At 44.1% G+C, this 22,179-nt stretch overlaps 1 protein-coding gene across 5 annotated transcripts in view; it reads left to right on the top strand.

Moving 5' to 3' along the window:
- Positions 1-22,179, top strand: part of ACACA (acetyl-CoA carboxylase alpha) — a 252,885-nt gene that overhangs the window by 122,590 nt on the left and 108,116 nt on the right. For 3 of the 5 annotated variants that reach the window (XM_063296749.1, XM_063296743.1, XM_063296754.1), the window contains 9 exons: positions 1,320-1,463; positions 2,111-2,207; positions 3,013-3,120; positions 8,686-8,742; positions 9,071-9,115; positions 18,294-18,335; positions 18,936-19,151; positions 19,723-19,878; positions 21,262-21,465. In XM_063296749.1, the coding sequence (XP_063152819.1) occupies positions 1,320-1,463; positions 2,111-2,207; positions 3,013-3,120; positions 8,686-8,742; positions 9,071-9,115; positions 18,294-18,335; positions 18,936-19,151; positions 19,723-19,878; positions 21,262-21,465 (1,069 nt within the window). The remainder of the gene's footprint in view (positions 1-1,319; positions 1,464-2,110; positions 2,208-3,012; positions 3,121-8,685; positions 8,743-9,070; positions 9,116-18,293; positions 18,336-18,935; positions 19,152-19,722; positions 19,879-21,261; positions 21,466-22,179) is intronic. The other 2 variants (XM_063296753.1, XM_063296752.1) reach the window with 1 other exon arrangement.

The raw sequence follows: 22,179 nt of genomic DNA, 5'->3' as shown, positions 1-22,179 counted from the left end.
TGGGGTTTGCTCCTGTTTATATGCAGTAGCTTGCCCTGCCGATTTTGGTGGGGGTGCGGCTTCCTCCTTGGAAAACCAAAACCGGCCGGGCAAGCTAGTGCATATAAACAGAGCAAACCCCATCCTCCCTTGCCCTGATGATGTCACCTAGTCGGGTGATGAAACGTCTGCAAGCAAGCCACCGAGCTCACAGACCCCCAAGAACTCTGCAGTTGAACCTGCGCGACAGATACCCTCTTCTATTGGAGTCGCTTCCTTGCCATGAAGCTATTTTTTCCCCATGTCCATGGTTAGCTGTTTTTTTTGCAGGTGAGAATTGGCAAACTGCTTGCTGTGGGCCGCAGACTCTGTGAAGCAGCCTTGTCTGTCAGCCCAGTCACCTGTACCTGTACTTGTACCTGCCGTATGGATGGACTTAAATTCTCTATCCACCTTGCAAGCCATTGCAATTGCTGCGTAAAAAAAAACACGCATGGCCAGATGTGTGACAAATCAAGAGCCTCGTGTTGATAAGGAACAATACAGGGATTGGCATCCTTTTCCTGGCCTTTTTTGGTGTTTGTTCATGTTCTTAAGTGGCAAATTGACGATGCGTTGTTCTGGTTAAAAGGAATCCTTCTGGCTTTAAAAAAAATGGAAGTTATTCCAAGTGTAAGATTCATATTCTTTTTTGGTCCGCTTTTGTATTAAGGTGACCGTTGAAGCTCCTTTTACACTTATTTTCAGTTCTGCTGGAGCTGTTTAAAACCTGGTTAGCAAGTTCTTCAACTGACTATCCAGATTTTATTCCAAAAAGGTTGGTGGTAACTGAGTAGCACGTTAGTGCATTGAAGCACATTGCTTCCTAATTCCGGTGGAGCTGTTATTTTAACTTTGGGCTCCGTGCAAGGGCTGTTGGTTTTGTAGTATGGCTAATCACTCCCTGGGGACAGCCACCTCTTATTTTCAATTCAGCCATGTCAATAGAGGAGGAAGAGGGTGGGATGAGTGCAGGGCCTGAACGAACAAAGGAGGAGATCTTAGGAATCTGCGATCTGCGGACTTAATTTTGAGCAACCATGCAGTTGATTGCCTTAGGAAAGCTAACGCCAACGTCATGGTAAGCTTCAATCCACTCCTACTTTTATGTGTGGCTCTTTCTTTGAAATTTTGTATGCCCAATAAAGTGAAGTTTCCTCCTTTATTTTACTGATTCCCGCCCAAAAGACAGGCTCTAACTAACTTCGTCAACTATTTCCTTCCTCCTGCTCTCCTTTATGAGCCCCGTCTGTCTTCTGCTGGTCTCCTAACATGTCCTGTGATTTGAACCTGCTGTTTAGAATGTCCTTCTCGTCCAACCTTAACCACTACGGGATGGTCCACGTAGCCAGTGTGAGTGACGTTCTCCTGGACAACTCTTTCACCCCACCGTGCCAGCGCATGGGAGGCATGGTTTCCTTTCGGACCTTTGAAGACTTTGTCCGGTAAGCAACGGAGGAGCACCAGATTTGGGAGAGCATCGCTTCTGTGTTCCATTGCTTTTCTTCTCTTCTGCTTGTTCTACCTGAATTCTTGTTCTTCTGCAATGCACGAGCCCAAGTTAAGCTAAGTATCAAAAAGGTTAATTTGAAGGCAGGATTGGAAAGGCAGGGGTGAAGGGTGAAGGGATCCAGGGCAAAGCTGTGTTGAACATCTTGCGAAGCAAATGTTTGTTTCGTTTTGAGGTTGTCTGCTTCATCTAGGTAAGGGCAGGCACCAGCCTATGCGCTTGTCTTGGTATAGTGCAGTGTTTCTCAAGCTTGGCGACTTTAAGATGTGTGGACTCCATGCTGGCTGGGGAATTCTGGGAGTTGAAATCCACACGTCTTAAAATCGCCAAGGTTGAGAAACACTGGTACAGTGGTGGGCAACTTTGTCCCATATCGGCAAGAATCTTCTCCCTTCCTGTTTGTTTGTTACAGCTTGCTACGCTGTGGTTGACTTCAGAAATATTGCAGCATTTTGTGCCCAAGAGAAACAGGAAGAGATGGGTGGGACAAGCTTGTGGCCACGAGATGGAATGCAGGGAATATCTTAAAACGCTGGTTGGTGTTTGGATGGTGGTTGATCGTTTGCTTATTTCCCGCTTCAGACTTTTTGACGAGATTATGGGGTGCTTTTGCGACTCTCCTCCTCAAAGCCCCACCTTCCCAGAATCAGGACATCCATCCCTGTATGATGAAGACAAGGTACAGCATTCCGTTCTGACAGTTTCTGACGGCGGAGGCCACTTCTTGAGTTGACTGGGTGTGGGGTGAATTAAAGGGGCCATGGAGGAAAAGGTGCTTTGGATGTGTGGATGCAGTTCATTAAAGCAGCTGTATCATTTCTGGGATTCTGCAGCACATTCTGAGCACCTTTTTGCCTTTGAATCTGAAGGGGTGCACTGCTGTAATTTTTAGTGTTCCTTGTTTCTGGTGATGGTAGAATCTTACTGGTTCCAGGTCAGTGAGAAACGGAATCACACCCACCAAGGTGTTTTGCAAGATTACATGAGGCTTCTTCTTAGCTTAGGGGTTGGAAAAGGCTACTGCCTGAGCATGTTGAAGACATGGTCCCCAGTGCTGAAAATGACCCCATATCTTGCAAGACTGTCCTATTTCTTGAGCGGCAGAAATCTCATACAGCAACGTCAACAGTTGGTGATATCTTATGTAACAATTGTCAGCAAGCTTATGGGATTTGGGCCATGTATTTATTTTATTTTTGGTAGCTACGAATGCTGTCTAGCTGGGTCACTAGTGCCCAAATGTGGCACACCAGTGTGTTGGTGATTCTTGCTTTGGTGTTGGTGATTCTTGCTTTGGCTGTTTTTCTAAACCGCCCATTTACCGAATTTAGGGGGATGTGCTGTTCCAATCTAAAGTAAGCACAGTCGTTTTTTCCAAAATCTTGGAAAAAAGATTTCCATTCCACCTGCAAACGTGATGAAGCCATTTATTTATTTGAGTGTTTTCCTATCTCCCCCACCACCCGATTTTCTCTGAACCATAGAGCCCTAAGGATGAGCCTATCCATATCCTGAACGTCGCCATTAAGACTGATTGTGACATAGACGACGAAGGTCTCGCTGCCATGTTCAGGGAATTCACGCAGAGCAAGGTGAGTTGGGTGCCATTCTTTAGTTACTCTTTAGTCATCTGCTTAGTGAAGTGGAATGCAGATTCCGTTTATCATTACTACAGTTTTCCTACTTTTTTCCCATGGGTTTAAGGAAGAATGTCAACTCCTTGGGACAATGGCCTCTCTCTTGATTCTGGAATGGTCATTGATAGCACTATAGAAAATAATAACATGGGTGAGCAGTTCTCTTGTCTGAGCTATTTGTAAATAATCGTGGAAGTCACTCAGGGGTATCACTTCACATCTGAAGAAGTGTGCCATCTGATTAGATCTTAAAAGGCAGAGTCCCATTTCTCATTTTTTACTCTGCCAGGAGAGGAGCCATCTTATGCCAAGACTGACCTTGCTTTGCAAGCCAAGGGGACAGGGTGAATTAGACCTCTTTGGAGACCCCATTCTTGGTCTGTTTAGACAAGATAGAAAATTAAATCAGCCTAGGTTCCTGATTTGGATGAAACAACAAAGTAACTGCAAGCGTTGGTAACCTTTTTGGATCCCAAGTGTCACTGGATGATGTCCTGTGTTGACTCAACCTGAGTGTAGTGAAATGGTGTAGAGCAGTGTTGCTGAACCTTGGCAGCTTGAAGATGTGTGGGCCTCAACTCCTGTTAGGATTGAGTCTGAGGGTGAGGAGAATGGGCCGTTACGACCGTTGCACCAAACTGCAGAAAACAATGGGGAAGGCACGGAAATCAAAAGGGACCTTGTGCAGGAGGAAGCAGAGCAGCTGATCAGTTTAGGACGTGAGTCGGCTTCACCACCTCCCATCAGTGCATGGGACAGATGGGCTGAAAGGAGGGCCGAACAAAGAGAGAACCGATTGGCTCTTACTCACCAACGGTACAAAAACTGAACCTATAAAAGTCAAAGAAAGACAGAGGGGGTGACTGGAGACAATCTGTCCTGTTTGGCGTATTGACACAAGAATTCCTAAATAAATATTATAATTAATTGAGCAACTAGAAAGAAGGAGAATTAATTCTTAATTTGTTAACAGATTCAGATGTTGAAATTAAGGGTTTATGTCTTCTTGTTGTAAATAAAGATTTATTTAGGAATTCTTGTGTCAATATGCCAAACAGGACAACTGCCACAATTCCCTAGCCAGCATAGCTGGTTGGGGAGTTCTGGGGAACAGCATAGCTGGCTGGGGAATTCTGGGAGGTGAAGTCCACACATCTTCAAGCTGCCAAGGTTCAGAAACACTGGTGTAGAGAATAAGAAAGATGACCTTGACAGAGATAGGCAAGGTCCATTATCAAAGAGGCAAGGGGAAAGACATACATTACATCCAAACCAAGCAGAAACTCTGTGGAAGCAGCTCAGACAGACACCTCCCTAATTCACATGAGTATAAGAGGAGGGGCAGCACAATCAGACTGGCAAGGCAGATGTCAGCCCCACCATGTAGACTAGACCAGGAATCAACTCTACAGAAAGGCTAAAACCACCTTTATTGTAACTGACCATGATGGCAGAATCTCAAGCTCCTGAATGAGAGGTAGAATGTAAACCTAACAAAGAAACAAACCTCACCTTCTTCTGAAATCGCACAAGATTGCCAGCGTTTCAGTCAACACGCCCTCGAAGCCCTGCAAGAATGCTGAAATCTTGAGAAAGGACTTCTGAGATGTTGGTGTTCTTCCATGAGGTTGTGTGAGAGTTGAGTGATTTTTAAAATGATTTTTTTACTACTGGGGGAGGTGGCTGGCAAATTGTTTGGTGCCTCCAGGTGCTCGGACTCCCACCCCTAATAAAACTGAGGCAGCGTTGGCAGGGTGGTGGGTCCAGTCAGGCACAGTGGCAGACACAGCGTTGTGATGCAAGCCCCATTCATTTTGTGGGCGTGTCCACACGTGTATCTTTGGCATGAGGTGTGCATTGCACTTGCTGCATCCACCATCTTGCCTGCTTTGACTTTTCACCCCTACCCTTCCCAGCAGGCCCTAGTAAACACTTGATACTTAAAAACAAGTGAAGAGCTTCACCCTTCTTACAGCTGGACTGAGCAAGCGGAGCTTATGTCCTATTAATTTTTTTAAATTTATTATTCCGCCTTTATTATTTTTATAAATAACTCAAGGCGGTGAATATACCTAATACTCCTTCCTCCTCCTAGTTTCCCCACAACAACAACCCTGTGAGGTGGGTTGGGCTGAGAGAAAGCAACTGGCCCAAGGTCACGCAGCCGGCTTTTGTGCCTAAGGCGGGACTAGAACTCTCATACCACGCCTGATTGGCTCTTGGGCTGAGAGAGACGGACTGACCCAAGGTCACCCAGCCGGCTTTCACGCCTAAGGCGGGACTAGAACTCACAGTCTCCTGGATTCTAGGCCAGCACCTTAACCACTAGACCAAACTGGCTCTATTAAGTTTCTGAAAGGAATTATACCTCATTTGTTGCAATTATTTTATTTAAAAAATTAAAACGATGAAACTAGCATCCCTTTTCCCATATTCTTATTTTTTTTGTTTTATTTTGTTTTAACAGATTATTTTTTTAAAAAATAACTGAACCTTTATTTAAGGGGAAGCTTAAATTCCTAGCCTGGAATGAAAGCAATTAAATCAAACCAAGCCTTTCCTTGAAGACGTGCAAATAAGAAATGGCTGCACTGAATCCCTCTTGCCCCACCATCAAGAATCCAAACTTTTCATTTCTTCTCATAAATGAAGTGCTAAAGCTATTTTTGCGTAGATTTTCTTTCATTTGCATGAATGGGCTGGTGTGTGTGTGTGTGTGTGTGTGTGTTTAAGTGTGTCTGGAAGAGGAAAGGCGTTGTGCATTAAACTATCAAATAGCTTGATCCAAATTGCCCAAATAAATTTCCAGTCTCAGCATGTCCCAACAGGATTCCCCCCTGCGTGTGCGTGTGTGTGTGTGTGTGCGTGTGCGTGTTTGATAGAAATTAGGATCGTATACTTGTAAATGACTAGTGGAAGTGATTGAAACAGACAGTGGAAATGGAGTTCCTCCAGGTGCTGGTACCTAATAGTGCCGTAATAGCTGCTGAGTCGCTAGGAGGTCTGTATTATTACAATGTAATCAGAATCCCGTTGCTATATACTTATTGTCTGACACTTGTGGAATTTTAAAAGCAATAACCTTTTTTCTTTTTTTAAAGAAAAATCTCAACCTCATTATTAAAGTTGTTTTTCCCCCCTTTTCCCTTGACGGTGGGATGCTCATTTTCAAAGGGCGTTACCCTTAGTAAAACCTTGCCATCTGTGAGGGAAAGAAGGAGTCAGATCCTGAAGCTGAAGGCATGAAGCTTTGTCTCTCTGCCTTCCTGTTGAAGGCCTTTTTTTTTTTTTATTTCTGATTTTGGGGTGAAGGGCGAGGCGTCAGCCCTTTGAGGTAGTCCAGACAAGAGGCACCAACCATGAGTTCTAACACTATCTTTATTGTAAGGTTACACTAACAGGATCTTGCAAATCTGAAAGCATCTCTCCCCTCCCTTACTTTTACTCTCCTGAAAACCAAGGAGGTCCCTTCTGAGACGTTTTCCTCCTTCGGGCCCAAATTTCTCTTATCAAACCATTGTCTACACCGCGGCTCTTCCTCCTCTCTCCCAAGGCCATACCCACATACCATTACAGGAGAACAGAAGGAGATGGATGTAATGGGCCATAGGAATAACCTTGAGAAACAGGAGGAAGGGCCGCAACCAAAACAACAGATAAGAGAAATCTGAGTCCAGGGCAGAAAGGTAATTTGAGAAAGCTTCTCAGACTTGACCCTCCCTAGTTCTCAAGAAGATAAAGGGAAGAAGGGGGAGGCACTGTCAGCCTTGCGAGCTAGTCTAGACAAGAAGCACACCCAGGAGTACTAGCTTATCTATTGTATGGTTACATTAATGGAATCTTGCAAGTCTGAAAGTATATATTTCCCCCCTCACCTTTATAAGAAACTAAGGAGAGTCCCTTCTGAGATGTTTGCCACATCCCCATTCCTTCTGCAGGCTCAGCTGCCTCTTACCTGACCACTGCCTAGCCCGCGGCTCTTCTTCCTGTCTCCCGAGGTCATTCTCACATACCATTATGGGTGCATTCAGACTTGCAAGATTCTGTTATTACAACCTTATGTTAAAAGTAGTATAAGCATTCATAACTTTGGTTTCCCAGGCTGGTCTATCTTGAACAGCTGACAGCAGAATTGAAAAAGAGTGTTACTAGTAAAATGAAGGCCATTGTTGACTAGAGCATTTGACAACATGCTGAATGATGTTTTGTCCCACCATGACCAAAGAGTTTTTGTTTGCTTGTTTGAAAGACTTACAGGGCCCTCCCAACTTGCAAGAACGCAGCTCCAAGTGGTGTAGATTAGAACAATCAAAACAGAGATGCAAAGCAACAGAACTCCACAAAAAACACAATAAACAAATGTACATCATCACATACTCTGCCTTGCAGGATGAGCTTTGCTAACCTAGTCTCAAGGAATAGCCAGGTCTTCACGGCCTTCCTGAAAGCTAACAGGACTGGGGTCTTGGTAGGGCTACTGGATATCTGAATAGGCAAAGGAGGGCATGGACAGTTGGAAAGGAAGATAAATGGGGGGAAAAGAAGGACACACTATTTAACTTTCTTGGCATCCATGACAAAAATTACAGTGAAAAACTGCAATAAATGTACTTAGGCCTACAAGTACAGTAGACTCTCAGTTAACCAGCACCCATGGGGATTGGTAGATGCTGGATAAATGTAGTTTCTGGTTGCTTGAGAGTTACTATTAAACCCGAATACCCACTAGATGGCAGCAGAGAGATACAGACTTTTTTGCCGGTTGCTTGAGAGTGCCAGTTGCTTGAGTTCTGGTTAACTGAGAGTCTACTGTCTACAAAATGATTTTTTCCAGCATTAGAAAAACTGGTTTTTCAGTTGCAATATTTTGCCAACCAATATTATTTTCAAGAAAAAAATGCTAGCAATAATATAGAATTGACTACGTGCTTTCCAAATTTCACCATAGAAACGTATGACGAGTCATGTGATCTACAGACTCCAGTGATCATAGATTTGAAGGGGCTGGATTGAAGCCGGTTAAGAGTGGTGGGAGCTGTGGACCCATCATTCATATTGGGAGGGTGCTAGTGGGGGAATATAAAGGGTGGTTAAGGCTTCGCTAGGGAATCTATTCCTCTCTCCCTTGCATTTAGATCAGCTGAGATGGCTTGTTGTGAGTTGTTTCCTCTGCCCTGAAAAGTGTCCACATATAAACCCTTATTCCTTGTTTAAGGGCAAGGTTGCGTCCAAATGTAAGCCTGTCTCAGTGGCATCCAATTCAAAATAAGGAGCGCCATTTAGAAACCTGGGTATGCTTGTTACCTGACTGCTTTTGATTTCTTCTGTTTTTGAAATGTAGCTGCCATTCCTTCCCATTTATGGTTCTAGGACAGTAAATAGAATTTCACTTACAATAGCAGGTATATTTGTAAAAACAAACAAACAAAAAAAAACCTTAACAGAGATTTTTCTTTCAAGTTTCCATTTTGCCAATCGGCTTTCCCGGTGTACTTTCTCATGCTTCCTTCCTTTTTTTAGAAATCGATCCTGATTGACCACGGAATTCGACGGCTAACTTTTCTGGTGGCCCAAAAGGTATTTTGACCTCTTGCTCTCCCTCAGTCAGAGTTTTTGTGTTTTGTTAGTTTGCATGGCAAATCTGACTGATTTTAAAGGAAGGAAAAAAACAAATCATGTTCACAGCTGATTTTGTTTTATTTGTCTCCAGCTGTGCAATGGTTTTTCAATAAGTTCGCTAGAGAAAATTAATTGAGAATTGAAAATGATGACAATATTGTATTGCTTGTGATTTTTTTGTCCTTAATTCACTTTTAATTTATGGACTAATTGCTAGTTTTGTTCTGCCTCCCCCCCTCCCCCTTTTATTCCTCTTGCCACTGTGTCTTACATTTTGGCTTATAAGGATTTCAGAAAACAAATCAACTATGAGGTGGACCAAAGATTTCATGTAAGTAGAAAATGTCTGTGAGAACCTGTGCAATCTCAGATTTTTTTTTTCTTTTGCACACTCTGGCCAGGCAACCCTTTTAATGGCAGGAGGTCACATTTGGGGGATGATGATGCAAAGTGGGTAGGTCCAGGAATTTTAAAGGGGGCAAAGAACTTGGGGTTCTCCACATACTGCTGTTTTCGTCTCCCACTTCAAAATGGTGGGAAAGGGTGCCTCCCCTTTTCAGCAACTGTACCCTGAGTTGCTCTGAGAGCCTCAAAACAATTTTGAGGGCCACATTCAACTCTGGGGGCTTCAGCTGGCTGCCCAACTGCAAAATCTGATGATAAATCTCCCAGTGGTCTTCTGTGTTATGTCAGATGATGTAAGAGGGGGAACAGAGGAAAAAGTGGGCAGTCTCCTGTTGCATCAGAATTTTAAACATTCTCTTCACTCTGACATCATTCTGCCTCCTCCCCTTTCTTTCAGCCACTTACAGGTGAGGTACGGAGTTGGGGTCAGAAAAGTCATAATGGGGGCCACGACCTCATGATTGAAGCCCCACCCTTTTTAACACGTGTCAACGCCTATAAAAGGGGCAGGGCTTCGATTGCATAGCCATTTCGACTTTTTTATCTCCCCTACCCCCATATCCCCCCCAATGCCTAGCTCTAGTTAATAATGTTTATAATATATTAGTTCTTAAACAAGTGAGACTATGATTATAAGCTTAGGTTGCCTGGCCAGGGGGTTAAAGATTTATTTCATGTGCGATGGCATGCACTTGCCAGTCCCTAGGGCAGTGTTTCTCAACCTTGGCCAGTTTAAGATGGGTGGACTTCAACTCCCGGAATTCCTTCAACTCTGGGAGTTGAAGCCCACCCATCTTAAACTGGCCAAGGTTGAGAAACACTGCCCTAGCAGGATTTCTGAGGTAGATTATATTACTCAGCATAAGATAAGCTTTATTTTTTTTGTGGGTCACTTTCTCTTGGTTTGTATGAGAGGTTCTTTTGGGAAATGGTGCAGGTCAGCACCTTATAGACTGGTTTTATCCTCTCTCCACGGAGGCTTTATTACAAAACAATGAACGAACTTACTTATTATTAGGCTTAGGCTATCTTATACTCTACCTATACTAACATCTACATCTATTATCTTATTTCTAAAGAGTCTACTGGTAGTCCTCATTTAGCAACTGCCTCATTTAGTAACCATTCACAGTTACGGCGGTGATTAAGTAACTTTGTGACCAATCCTCGCATTTACGGCCTTTGCAGGTCTGTAAAGCCAAGGAAAGCTGAAGTGAGATCATAAGCCCAGTTGTGGTTTCACTTAGTGACCGCTTCACTTAATGACCAAGTTGTCAGTCCCGATTGTGGTCGCTAAATGAGGACTCCCTGTATTCTTCTTTGTTGCTTGAGCTTACCCCAAAGTCTTTCGCCAACAGTTAGCCGCCACCGAGTTGGCACCAGTTGCAATCAGCTGCTGTTCTACACTCCTGCTGAAGTGTTGGCTGGGCCATTTCTCAGTCTGTGCTGGGGTGGGGAAAGGAAGGGGCTTTACCAGCTGCTGGCTGGCTGGAGCTTCTCAGCATTGCTACTGGAGCAGAGAAGCTGCTGGGCATAGCTGACTTGGGAATTCTGGGAGTTGAAGTCCACACATCTTCAAGCGGCCAAGGTTGAGAAACACTGCTATAAACTAAAAAAAAAAAAGCAGAAAAATTCCTTACCTGTGCAGGCTACCACCTCTTCTGGAATGTTTTGCCCATGGTTGGTGGTGATGGGCATTGCCCAGCTATTAGGGATGGGAGCCAGTCTGAAAGCACAGAACAGAGACCAATCAATCAACAGCTTTAAGACAGGAAGCTGGAAACGTGTGGAAGGCTTAAGTGAAAAGCAGGGGGCTTTAGAAAGTAGAAATCTGGGCAGTTTAAGAGAATTAAAATGGATAACTTGGGGGAAAGGAGAGTTCCTTTTAATGCTTGTGAATAAATCCACAAGCTGTCGAAGAGCTCTGGTGGAATTCTTAAGCAGCTGCTCTAAAGCAAAGAGCCGGACAGTAATAAGAAAAGAATAGTGTGGATGCCAGAGATAGGCCTTTTGTTAGCAAGGAGATTAGGGAGACAAGCAGTCGGGTCAGACTATTGGTCCATCTTTCCCAGCATTCTCTGTATCAGTATTTCTCAACCTTGGCCTCTTGAAAACGTGCGGACTTCAACTCCTAGAATTCCCCAGCCAACCGTGCTGGCTGGGGAATTCTGGGAGTCAAAGTCCACATGTCTTCAAGTGGCCAAGGTTGAGAAACACTGGTCTGTACCAATCTTCCCCAACCTCGTATCTTCCAGGAATGTTGGACTGCAGTTTATTTGCTGGGAAATCTGGGAATTGTTTCTAACATACCTACAATGTTCCAGAATGGAGGGCAGAGTTGGAGGCAGTTTCTCCTATCTCTGCCTACAGGTGCTGAGGATTAAATCTATGACTTTCTGCATGAAGAAGACCTGCTTTCTGCCTTCTATTTTTTTTATAATAATTTTATTAAGCATTACAATTAAAAAGATGAAAACTAAGACAAACCAAGGAAAATAAAAGAATAGAAATCAAAAATTGAAAATGCAGAAAATAAAAGAAAGATGGAAAAGAAAAAAATTAAAAATATAGTAAAGAAAAGAAATATTTAAAGAAATTACTTCCCCCTTCATCACAATGTATAAACAGTTTTGGTAACTTATTACCTTCCCTTAAAATACAACAAATGATCTCTTCTTCTCATATCTCATCTCTTGTTGTTGTTTATTCGTTCAGTCGCTTCCGACTCTTCGGGACTTCATGGACCAGCCCACGCCAGAGCTTCCTGTCGGTCGTCAACACCCCCAGCTCCCCCAGGGACGAGTCCGTCACCTCTAGAATATCATCCATCCACCTTACCCTTGGTCGGCCCCTCTTCCTTTTGCCCTCCACTCTCCCTAGCATCAGCATCTTCTCCAGGGTGTCCTGTCTTCTCATTATGTGGCCAAAGTATTTCAGTTTTGCCTTTAATACCATTCCCTCAAGTGAGCAGTCTGGCTTTATTTCCTGGAGGATGGACTGGTTGGATCTTCTTGCAGTCCAAGGCACTCTCAGGATTTTCCTCCAACACCACAGTTCCAAAGCATCGATCTTCCTTCGCTCAGCCTTCCTTATGGTCCAGCTCTCGCAGCCAGATGTTACTACGGGGAACACCATTGCTTTAACTATGCGGACCTTTGTTGTCAGTGTGATGTCTCTGCTCTTAACTATTTGATCGAGATTTGTCATTGCTCTTCTCCCAAGGATTAAGCGTCTTCTGATTTCCTGACTGCAGTCAGCATCTGCAGTAATCTTCACACCTAGAAATACAAAGTCTTTCACTGCTTCTACGTTTTCTCCCTCTATTTGCCAGTTATCAATCAAGCTGGTTGCCATAATCTTGGTTTTTTTGAGGTTTAGCTGCAAGCCAGCTTTTGCACTTTCTTCTTTCACCTTCATCATAAGGCTCCTCATTTCCTCTTCGCTTTCAGCCCTCAAAGTGGTATCATCTGCATATCTGAGATTGTTAATGTTTCTTCCAGCAATTTTAACTCCAGCCTTGTATTCCTCAAGCCCAGCTTGTCGCATGATGTGTTCTGCGTACAAGTTGAATAGGTAGGGTGAGAGTATACAGCCCTGCCGTACTCCTTTCCCAATCTTAAACCAGTCCGTTGTTCCGTGGTCTGTTCTTACTGTTGCTACTTGGTCGTTATACAGATTCTTCAGGAGGCATACAAGATGACTTGGTATCCCCATACCACTAAGAACTTGCCACAATTTGTTATGGTCCACACAGTCAAAGGCTTTAGAATAGTCAATAAAACAGAAATAGATGTTTTTCTGAAGCTCCCTGGCTTTTTCCATTATCCAGCAGATATTGGCAATTTGGTCCCTAGTTCCTCTGCCTTTTCTAAACCCAGCTTGTACATCTGGCAATTCTCGCTCCATGAACTGCTGAAGTCTACCTTGCAGGATCTTGAGCATTACCTTACTGGCATGTGTAATGAGTGCCACTGTTCAATAGTTTGAACATTCTTTAGTGTTTCCCTTTTTTGGTATGGGGATATAAGTTGATTTTTTCCAATCTGATGGCCATTCTTGTGTTTTCCAAATTTGCTGGCATATAGCATGCATTACCTTGACAGCATCATCTTGCAAGATTTTGAACAGTTCAGCTGGGATGCCGTCGTCTCCTGCTGCCTTGTTATTAGCAATGCTTCTTAAGGCCCATTCAACCTCACTCTTCAGGATGTCTGGCTCTAGCTCACTGACCACACTGTCAAAGCTATCCCTGATATTGTTATCCTTCCTATACAGGTCTTCTGTATATTCTTGCCACCTTTTCTTGATCTCTTCTTCTTCTGTTAGGTCCTTGCCATCTTTGTTTTTGATCATACCCATTTTGGCTTGGAATTTACCTCCGATGTTTCTAATTTTCTGGAAGAGGTCTCTTGTCCTTCCTATTCTATTGTGTTCTTCCACTTCCGCGCATTGCTTGTTTAAAAATAATTCCTTATCTCTTCTGGCTAACCTCTGGAATTTTGCATTTAATTGGGCATATCTCCCCCTATCGCTGTTGCCTTTTGCTTTCCTTCTTTCTTGGGCTACTTCTAGTGTCTCAGCAGACAGCACTTTGCCTTCTTGGTTTTCTCTTTCTTTGGGATGTATTTTGTTGCCGCCTCCTGAACAATGTTGCGAACCTCTGTCCAGAGTTCTTCCGGGACCCTATCTACTAAGTCCAGTCCCTTAAATCGATTCTTCACCTCCACTGCATATTCCTTAGGGATATTAGTGAGCTCATATCTAGCTGATCTGTGGGTCTTCCCTAATCTCTTTAGTCTGATCCTGAATTGTGCAATAAGAAGTTCATGATCGGAACTACAGTCAGCTCCAGGTTTTGTTTTTACTGACTCTATAAATGTCTGCCACCTTTGGCTGCAAAGGATGTAGTCAATCTGATTTCGGTGTTGTCCATCTGGTGAAGTCCATGTATGATCTGGTGGTCATTTGATGTGAAGTGGCCCATTCCAGTCCATTTCAGTTCACTGACGCCCAAAATGTCTATCTTTAATCTTGACATCTCACCAATAACCACATCCAATTTGCCCTGGCTCATAGATCTTACATTCCAGGTTCCAATGGCGTGTTGATCCTTAGAACATCGGATTCGCTGTTCACCACCAGCACCGTCGGCCGCTAGCCGTCCTTTCGGCTTTGAGCTAGCTGCGTCATCACGTCTGGGGCTAGTTGAGCTCATCCTCTGTTCCTCCCCAGTAGCATTTTGACCAACTTCCGACCTGGGGGTCTCGTCTTCCGATGGTATACCGACATATCTCTGGTTGTACTGATCCATTGAGTTTTCACGGCAAGAATACTGGGGTGGGTTGCCATTACCTTCCCCAGGGATCACACTTAGTCTGACCTCTCTGTCATGACCTTCCCATCTTGGGTGGCCCTTCACAGTTTAGCTCATGGTATCGTTGAGGTGCTCAAGCTCCAGCACCACGACAAGGTAATGATCCTTTGCTGAAGATCTCATCTCTTATCTATAAACAAATCCTTAAAACGTCATCATTCAGTCCTGGTCAGCAAAAGTCCAGTAAGGGTTACCAGAGATAACAGCATATCTATTTTAACCTTGATCAAATACCCAACTTTAAATTCTTCGCTTTTACTTTTAACGATCTTTCTCCCATCCCTGCCTAGAGGTGCTGGGGATTAAATCTATGACTTTCTGCATGCAGAAGACCTGTTTTTCTGCTGGATTATGATCTGTCTTCTAAAGGTAAAATAAGATTCTAGTCCTCATGCTTCCACATTAAAGGCTGGTTAAAATGGGCTTCTGCGTGATCAATCAATCTTAATGACAGAGGTTAAGATTTAGGAGAGGAATCATCCCTCATGTATCCTTCAAGTTCTCCAAGTCTTTCATCCTTCATCTTTCTCAGGTTATTGTGATAGCTCGTTCTAAAAGCCACTTGGATCTTTTCATCTTTGAAATTTGGGCACTTTTCCTGCCTCTGGTTCCTCCGTCTCTTATCTCTTCCCTCCTCTTTCTCATAACTTAGGTTTGCTGAATCTGTTCTTTACAGTAATCTGACTGCATGTCCTCCAGGTCAAATCTTGCTGGCACACCTACTCCCTTTAATTTTCTAAGTTTTGACACCAGTAATTCAGTGTTTGCATGTGAGCGCGTCCTGGAGACAAGATTCCATTTTTCCAATTTCAGTTTTCTATTGCGTAGTCTGTTTGCTTCTGATACTGTTCATTGAACGAACAACCCATATTTTCCTATAATTCCAGGTTCTCTGTTTCTCCCATTTTGGCAACTTAGTCACCTATTAGTAATACTACATGCTCTGTTGTTGCTATATCAAGCACCATCTCCAATTTGCCATAGTGTCTTCTGCCATTGTATTTCCAGTAGGGGGCACTACTGTTCAGTAACATTAATGTCTACCGATGGATGGATGGATGGATTATGTGCCTTGTGCTGGTCTATGACCATAATAAAGATTTGATTTGATTTGAGTATGTGCCATTGAGTCGTTTTCAATCACACAGATAGATTTGCTCCGTGACAATCTGTCCCTCACCTGTTCTTTCAAGTCTCCCAACGGTGTACCCATTGCCACCATGACTGAGTCCACCCACCTTGCTGCTGGCCATCCTTTCCTTCTCTTCCTTTCTACTTTCCCCAGCATCAGAGCCTTTTCCAGAGAGCTTGATCTTTGCACAAGGTGTCCGAAGTAGGACAATTCGTGCCTCGAGTGAGAACTCTGGGTTGATTTGTTCAATGAACCCTTGGTTTGTTTCCTTGGCTGTCCACGGTATTCTCAGGAGTCTTCTCCCACGCCAAACACTGGAGTCTTTTCGGGAGTCTTCTACGTTCTCTGCGTACCTGCTGTTTCCAACAGAAGCCCTCTTTTATTGGATCATAGGCATGCCTGCAGCATTCACGCGACACTGTTGGTGCCCCAAAAGGGCAAGATGACCGCAGACGTTCTTCTTTCGGGTTTACCCATCACAAGCTCCAACTTGAGAAGGGGGCTGACCCTTGTTGCAGTGAAGGATGCTCTCCCTGGACAGCAGAGCCAATAAGCTTGTGGACCCATTTCAAAGAACCTCTTCCTGGCCGCTACGGCTCAACTATATACGTAGCATGCCTTTCTCTCTATTCTTGGTCTGTTTTTCCAGAAAATGAGGGTTGGACTTTTCAGGAGAGCTGTCGCTCTGGGTGTTGTGCTGGTGAGCAATTCCCAACACTTGGCACCTATTTAAGAAAAATTCCAGACAGACTCGCTCAGCCCTTCCAGGGCACTGGGCTCAGTCCTCCGTTTTCCCATTCCTGTTCGTTCTAGCACTGGACTATCGGTGTAACTCACCGGCCTTGGCGTGGGCTTGTTTTGTGTTTTAATTACAGTCTATATAATTACTTCCCAGCATGTTGAAGTAATAGAGAGTTGCTTCAGCAGGCTTGCAATTTCCTCATCTCATTAGGCTTTTAACACGATTATTAGTATAATAACCAGCTATGATGATTTTCTCATGTAGCTTTTTGCATTCTCCAATTTGCAGGGTGTCTTGATTGGTTAATTTAGGCGAATTATTCTGATTGTCTTGATGATGGTTGGTTGATTAGAACACAGCAGGGGCATAATTCCTTCATCCAGGAAATCGGATCTTTCTTTCTTTCTTTCTTTCTTTCTTTCTTTCTTTCTTTCTTTCTTTCTTTCTTTCTTTCTTTCTTTCTTTCTTTCTTTCTTTCTTTCTTTCTTTCTTTCTTACCTTTTTGGATTTTGGTATGAGAACTCTGAGGATTTGTTTACCTCCGTGTCCTTCCGTTTGCATTTGCCTGTGCACGTTTAATTGGATATTTGCCTGAAAATGCTAGACCAAAGAGCTGAAAAGAAAAGAAAAGAAAAGAAAAAAGAGCAACCAGTTTAGTGAGCACCGAGCAGCTGCCCAGGTGCAAGAGACAAGGAAGAGTTTAGGAAGGTGGTGAAGACGTGGACAAGATTTCTGGCTTGTTTCTCTGGCTTCAGTTGTGGTGGCTGGTCCAACATTTAGAAGGTGAAGGTGAAGGCATCAGGCTAGAACCCAGGAGGCCATGAGTTCGAGTCCCGCCTTAGACACGAAGCCAGCTGGGTGACCTTGGGCCAGTCCCTCTCTCTCAGCCCCAGGAAGGAGGCAATGGCAAACCACTTCTGAAAAACCTTGCCAAGAAAACTGCAGGGACTAGCCCAGGCAGTCTCCAGGAACCGGACACGATTGAATGGATCTATCTATCTATCTATCTATCTATCTATCTATCTATCTATCATTAGGGTACAATGAAATGTTTAGCAAGTGTTCAGCTACCTACCAAAAGGAAACCGGGCTGCTAAAAAGCATCCTGGGGACACAGGAAGTACGGCAGGGCACAACCTCATTAATATGTAAATAGGCAAAGTCACACAGCAACCAGCATCACAACGTTGGCAACATTCAAAAGATGCCCATTGGGTCAGAGAAGTTCCTGTTTTAGCCCATTTCACAAGACCAAGCAAAAATGAAAATCAAGATCAGTTGGCTTATGCCACAGCTATAACTGAGGATTCTGAATGCTAGAACAAGTGTATGTGAGTGTATCTGGGCTCCCCCCATCCCTCTATCTCCTTTGGAGTAGCTGTGAGGGGGTCCTTGGCTCCTGATTCTCTTTAGATCACCTTCTGTTTTCAGTCGTTTTTGATTCCAGGCTTCGGGGAGAGGTGGGGATGGGCAGGTCCCCAGTTTGCTGCAGCTCATCCTGTTCATGCTAAATGCAGTCCCTTAGAATACATTTGGGCCTCTGGAATACAATTTACATCATTTGGTCTTAAGATTTTTCTGCTGAATTTTATGTTTTAGCATTAAACTTCTCTTTGCTAGTTTTATATCTTGCTTCCATTCTCAAACATTTTCCAGGGCACCTTAAAATTAGACAATAGAAATCCATTTGAAAAGTAATGAGAATTAATGATTGGGATTGTTTAAAGTTTCCTGTATGGGGTGTAACTTTGGAATGGGGACTAAGTTCAGTGAGGTAGTGTAAGTCACTGCAAAATATAGAGATGAGACTAATGAGCAATGATAATTTCCCATACTAATTTTGCTTTCTTTTCCAGAGGGAATTCCCCAAATTCTTTACATTCCGTGCCAGGGATAAGGTAAGTGTTAATGTTTTCATTTCTCTCTCAGCCCCAGGAAGGAGGCAATGGCAAACTGCATCTGACAAACCTTGCCAAGAAAACTGCAGGGACTTGTCCAGGCAGTCTCCGAGAATCAGCCACGATTGAACAGATTTTAAAAAATGTTTTCATTAAAAACAACATGCTTTTTCAGTCTTGATTCTCTTAGTAGGTTCCATAGTGGTTCAGCTGAGTTCTGCTGGATTGACTAGATTCATAGACACTAAAAGCACATGGTGGCCTGGCATGACATGTGAACTTAACTGTTGATCTTTGGAAACCACGTTTTAAGGCTGAGTGTGCTGGGCAAACCTTGGCAATAGTAGCTTATTCATAAAACCATAGCTTAGTATGGTGTACCTGGGCCCTGAGTATGGTACAGAGCCCGTTTCTTGGCTATGTTGATGATTCTCCAGAAAATGATTTATTCACATTATCTTTTCATCTATCCATCCATCCATCTGTCATTGTATGCCATTCCTTCCTGGAGGCTTTATATTAGATGAGGAACCTTAGGGAATGCCACGCTCCCTCTTTGTCTACGATCAGGTACGTAAAACAAGTTTGCTTCTTTCCCAGTTTGAAGAGGACAGAATCTACCGCCACTTGGAGCCGGCCTTGGCATTCCAGCTGGAGCTTAACCGAATGCGCAACTTTGACCTCACCGCCATCCCATGTGCCAATCACAAAATGCACCTCTACCTGGGGGCAGCGAAAGTCGAGGCAGGAGCTGAGGTTACCGACTACCGATTCTTTGTACGGGCGATCATCCGCCATTCGGACTTGGTGACCAAGGTGGGGCTTGATTTGTTTGTGTCCTGTGCTGGGGATAATGTATGGGTCACGGAAATTGGAGTGTGGCAGATAAGGTCATGGCGGAGTTTCTTCACTAAAAAAAGTAATAAAGAGATCTTGGAGAACTCCAAGTAAGACGTGCTGGCTGAGATTCATCCTGTGTTAGGACAATGGAAGGACATTTTTAAAGCGATGGTTTAAAGCACAGGTAAATAATGCGTGGCCAGAAGTAGTAGTTGTTGTTTTAAAATGTTTTAGCCTCTGACAGCTGTGGAGAATGTGGGAAGTGGTCTAATAATAATATCCAAGTGAGCAGGACCAACATTTTCAGCTTTTGTTTGATTTTGGAGCAAACAGGTGCTTTAAGATGTTGACTTCAGAAGTAATCAGTGAACAGAATTTCTTTGGCACAGCCAGATTCTTTCCCATCTGCTTCTATGAATTTGAAGTGGCAATGAGAAATAAATATGGCAGAAGGGCTTGCTTTTATTCAGCTCCTGATTCTCCTGGAAACCATTTGGGTGCCACATGTCGCTCAGCGGGGGTTAACAAAAGGAGTTTCTTTGTACAGGAAGCGTCGTTCGAATACCTGCAGAACGAGGGAGAGCGCTTGCTTCTGGAGGCCATGGATGAGCTGGAGGTGGCTTTCAACAACACAAATGTGCGCACCGACTGCAACCACATCTTCCTCAACTTCGTCCCTACAGTTATTATGGACCCATCAAAGGTATGATGTTCCCCTGTCCCTGAGGTGGTGATGCGTTTTGCTCCTTATGAGAAGAAAGGTGGAAAAGGAAATCAACGTTCTGCAAAAAGACGGCGTGAAGGGGAAGAAAAGAATTTCAGAATGCTTTGAAAAACATCTAGGAATTCAAACAGGGGTGCTCATTTTCTGGTAAATTGTGGAGCCCTCGGTGCTCTCTGAGCTTGGTGGTTGGCTTGCAGATGTTTCATGACCTGACTAAGTAACATCATCAGTGCTGGTGAGTGTGGGGTTTGCTCCCTGTTTATCTCCAGCAGCTTGCCCTGCCAATGTTGGTGGGGGTGTGGATTTCTCCTTGGTAGTCCCTTGATTGGGGTATTGTTTGTCTGCTTGATTGTCTGGTTGGTAGTCCCTTGATCGGGGCACAGTTTCCTGCTTGATTGCTTGATTGCTTGTCTCCTTGGCAGTTCTCCGGCTGGGCATTGTTTTCTGCTTGATTGTTTGTCTGGTGTTGGAAGCTAAGCGGGGAAAAAGACCAGAACACAACCTCTCCAGCAGCCTACGTCCAGATCAGCAGGGATCTAAATAACTAGATCAGTGTTTCCCATGGCTGGCTGGGGAATTCTGGGAGCTGAAGTCCACGCATCTTCAGGCGGCCAAGGCTGAGAAACACTGTTCTAGATACCGCAGAAGGAGTTTCCCAGAGGGGCCTTGGGAAAAGAGGGAGCATGAGTATGAGAGAGAATACAAGCTCTCCCTTCCAATTGCCTTGCTTTTAATATGCACTATTTACCAAACAGCATTTATTTGAAAGTTTAATAAAATGGCAGAGTAACGTGCCTCCGAGCGGCAATCCCTGTGTTGATTTAAGGTGCTGTGGCAGCAGTGAAATGCAGGGCGTGAATGCCATTTTTGCACGTACGATTTTGCTCTTAACGTTCCTCTCCACATCGAAGTATCAAAAGATTGGGTGAATGGGGAAGTGGATTTGTATGAACTCTTCCAAGGGCTATACATTTCCCCATCCCTCTAGTGCGTGCACACACCCATGCATACACACAGACACAATCACGGACAATCTTACACTGAAAATGTAGGTGACTAGTTACAGCCTCTGCTTGGTCCAGGAATCCAGGTCAAAGCATCCCAAGACAGCCTCTGCTTGCACACAAGCGGTGAAATGGACCCACCACCTCTCTGGGTCACAGGCTCTGCTGTCCAATGGCCTTTACTCTTGGAGAACTGCTTGTAGCATCCAATCAGAATCTGCCTCTCTGTACCTTAAATCCAGTATTCCATATCCTGAAGAGGCCTTGATCTTCAGGGTGAAGGTCACGGCAACCTTTGTGCGCCCTCTCCTCATTCTCATGTATCTCTCTGTAATTTTTTTCCCCCATTGCCACTCAGATCGAGGAGTCTGTTCGGAGCATGGTTATGCGCTACGGCAGCCGTCTGTGGAAGCTGCGAGTCCTGCAGGCTGAGCTGAAGATTAACATTCAGCTCACACCCAGCGGCAAGGCTATCCCAATCCGGCTGTTCTTGACCAACGAATCTGGCTATTACCTCGACATAAGCCTGTATAAAGAAGTGACTGACTCCAGGACCGCTCAAGTACGTCTCCATCAAATGAGTGCGGGATTATAATTGGAAAATATTTCTCTTTCGTTCACTGCCTCCTTATATGTGGGTATCCGATCCTGTTTCAATAGGCTGGTTACAGAATGGAGGTTCTACCTAACAGTCCCACAGACACCAATTTGGGAATTCAGTGGATCTCTCTGCAAAGGCAAGCTCCTAAGCCTGTGTTTGCGTGTCCTCCAGATGTGTACAGCTTCTGTGTTCCTTGACCAAGAGTTGTGGGATTGTGGGAATTGAAGTCTAGCACATCTGGAAGTTTAGTCTATCAGCTGCTTGGTTATTGAGAAAAACAGGGCGAACAGGTCTATTATTATTGATGTTAGGGTTGGTCGCGCAGTCAGCCAGATGTTTAGACTGGAATTATTATTATTATTATTATTATTATACACAACAATGTGAAATCACAGCTGCCAGTTCTTTAGCTGATGTTGGCCTCCATTCGCATCAAGTTCTTCCCAAGAACCTGGGATGTCGCAATGCATCGGCGTAATATATCTGCGGATCCAAGCAGGTGGACCTTTCGTAATTGACAGATGGAAATTTTGTCAATGGGCAGATTTTCTAGGTGCCGTCCAAGGGTTTTTGGTATGGCACCCAGTGTGCCGATAACCACTGGGACCACCATGGCCAGTTTAAGCCATAAACTTTCAACTTTGATTTTCAGATCTTGATACTTTGTGATCTTCT

This window comes from Candoia aspera, chromosome 1, assembly GCF_035149785.1.
Source record: "Candoia aspera isolate rCanAsp1 chromosome 1, rCanAsp1.hap2, whole genome shotgun sequence".
Classification (NCBI taxonomy): domain Eukaryota; kingdom Metazoa; phylum Chordata; class Lepidosauria; order Squamata; family Boidae; genus Candoia; species Candoia aspera.
This window is presented reverse-complemented; position numbering and strand designations above follow the sequence as displayed.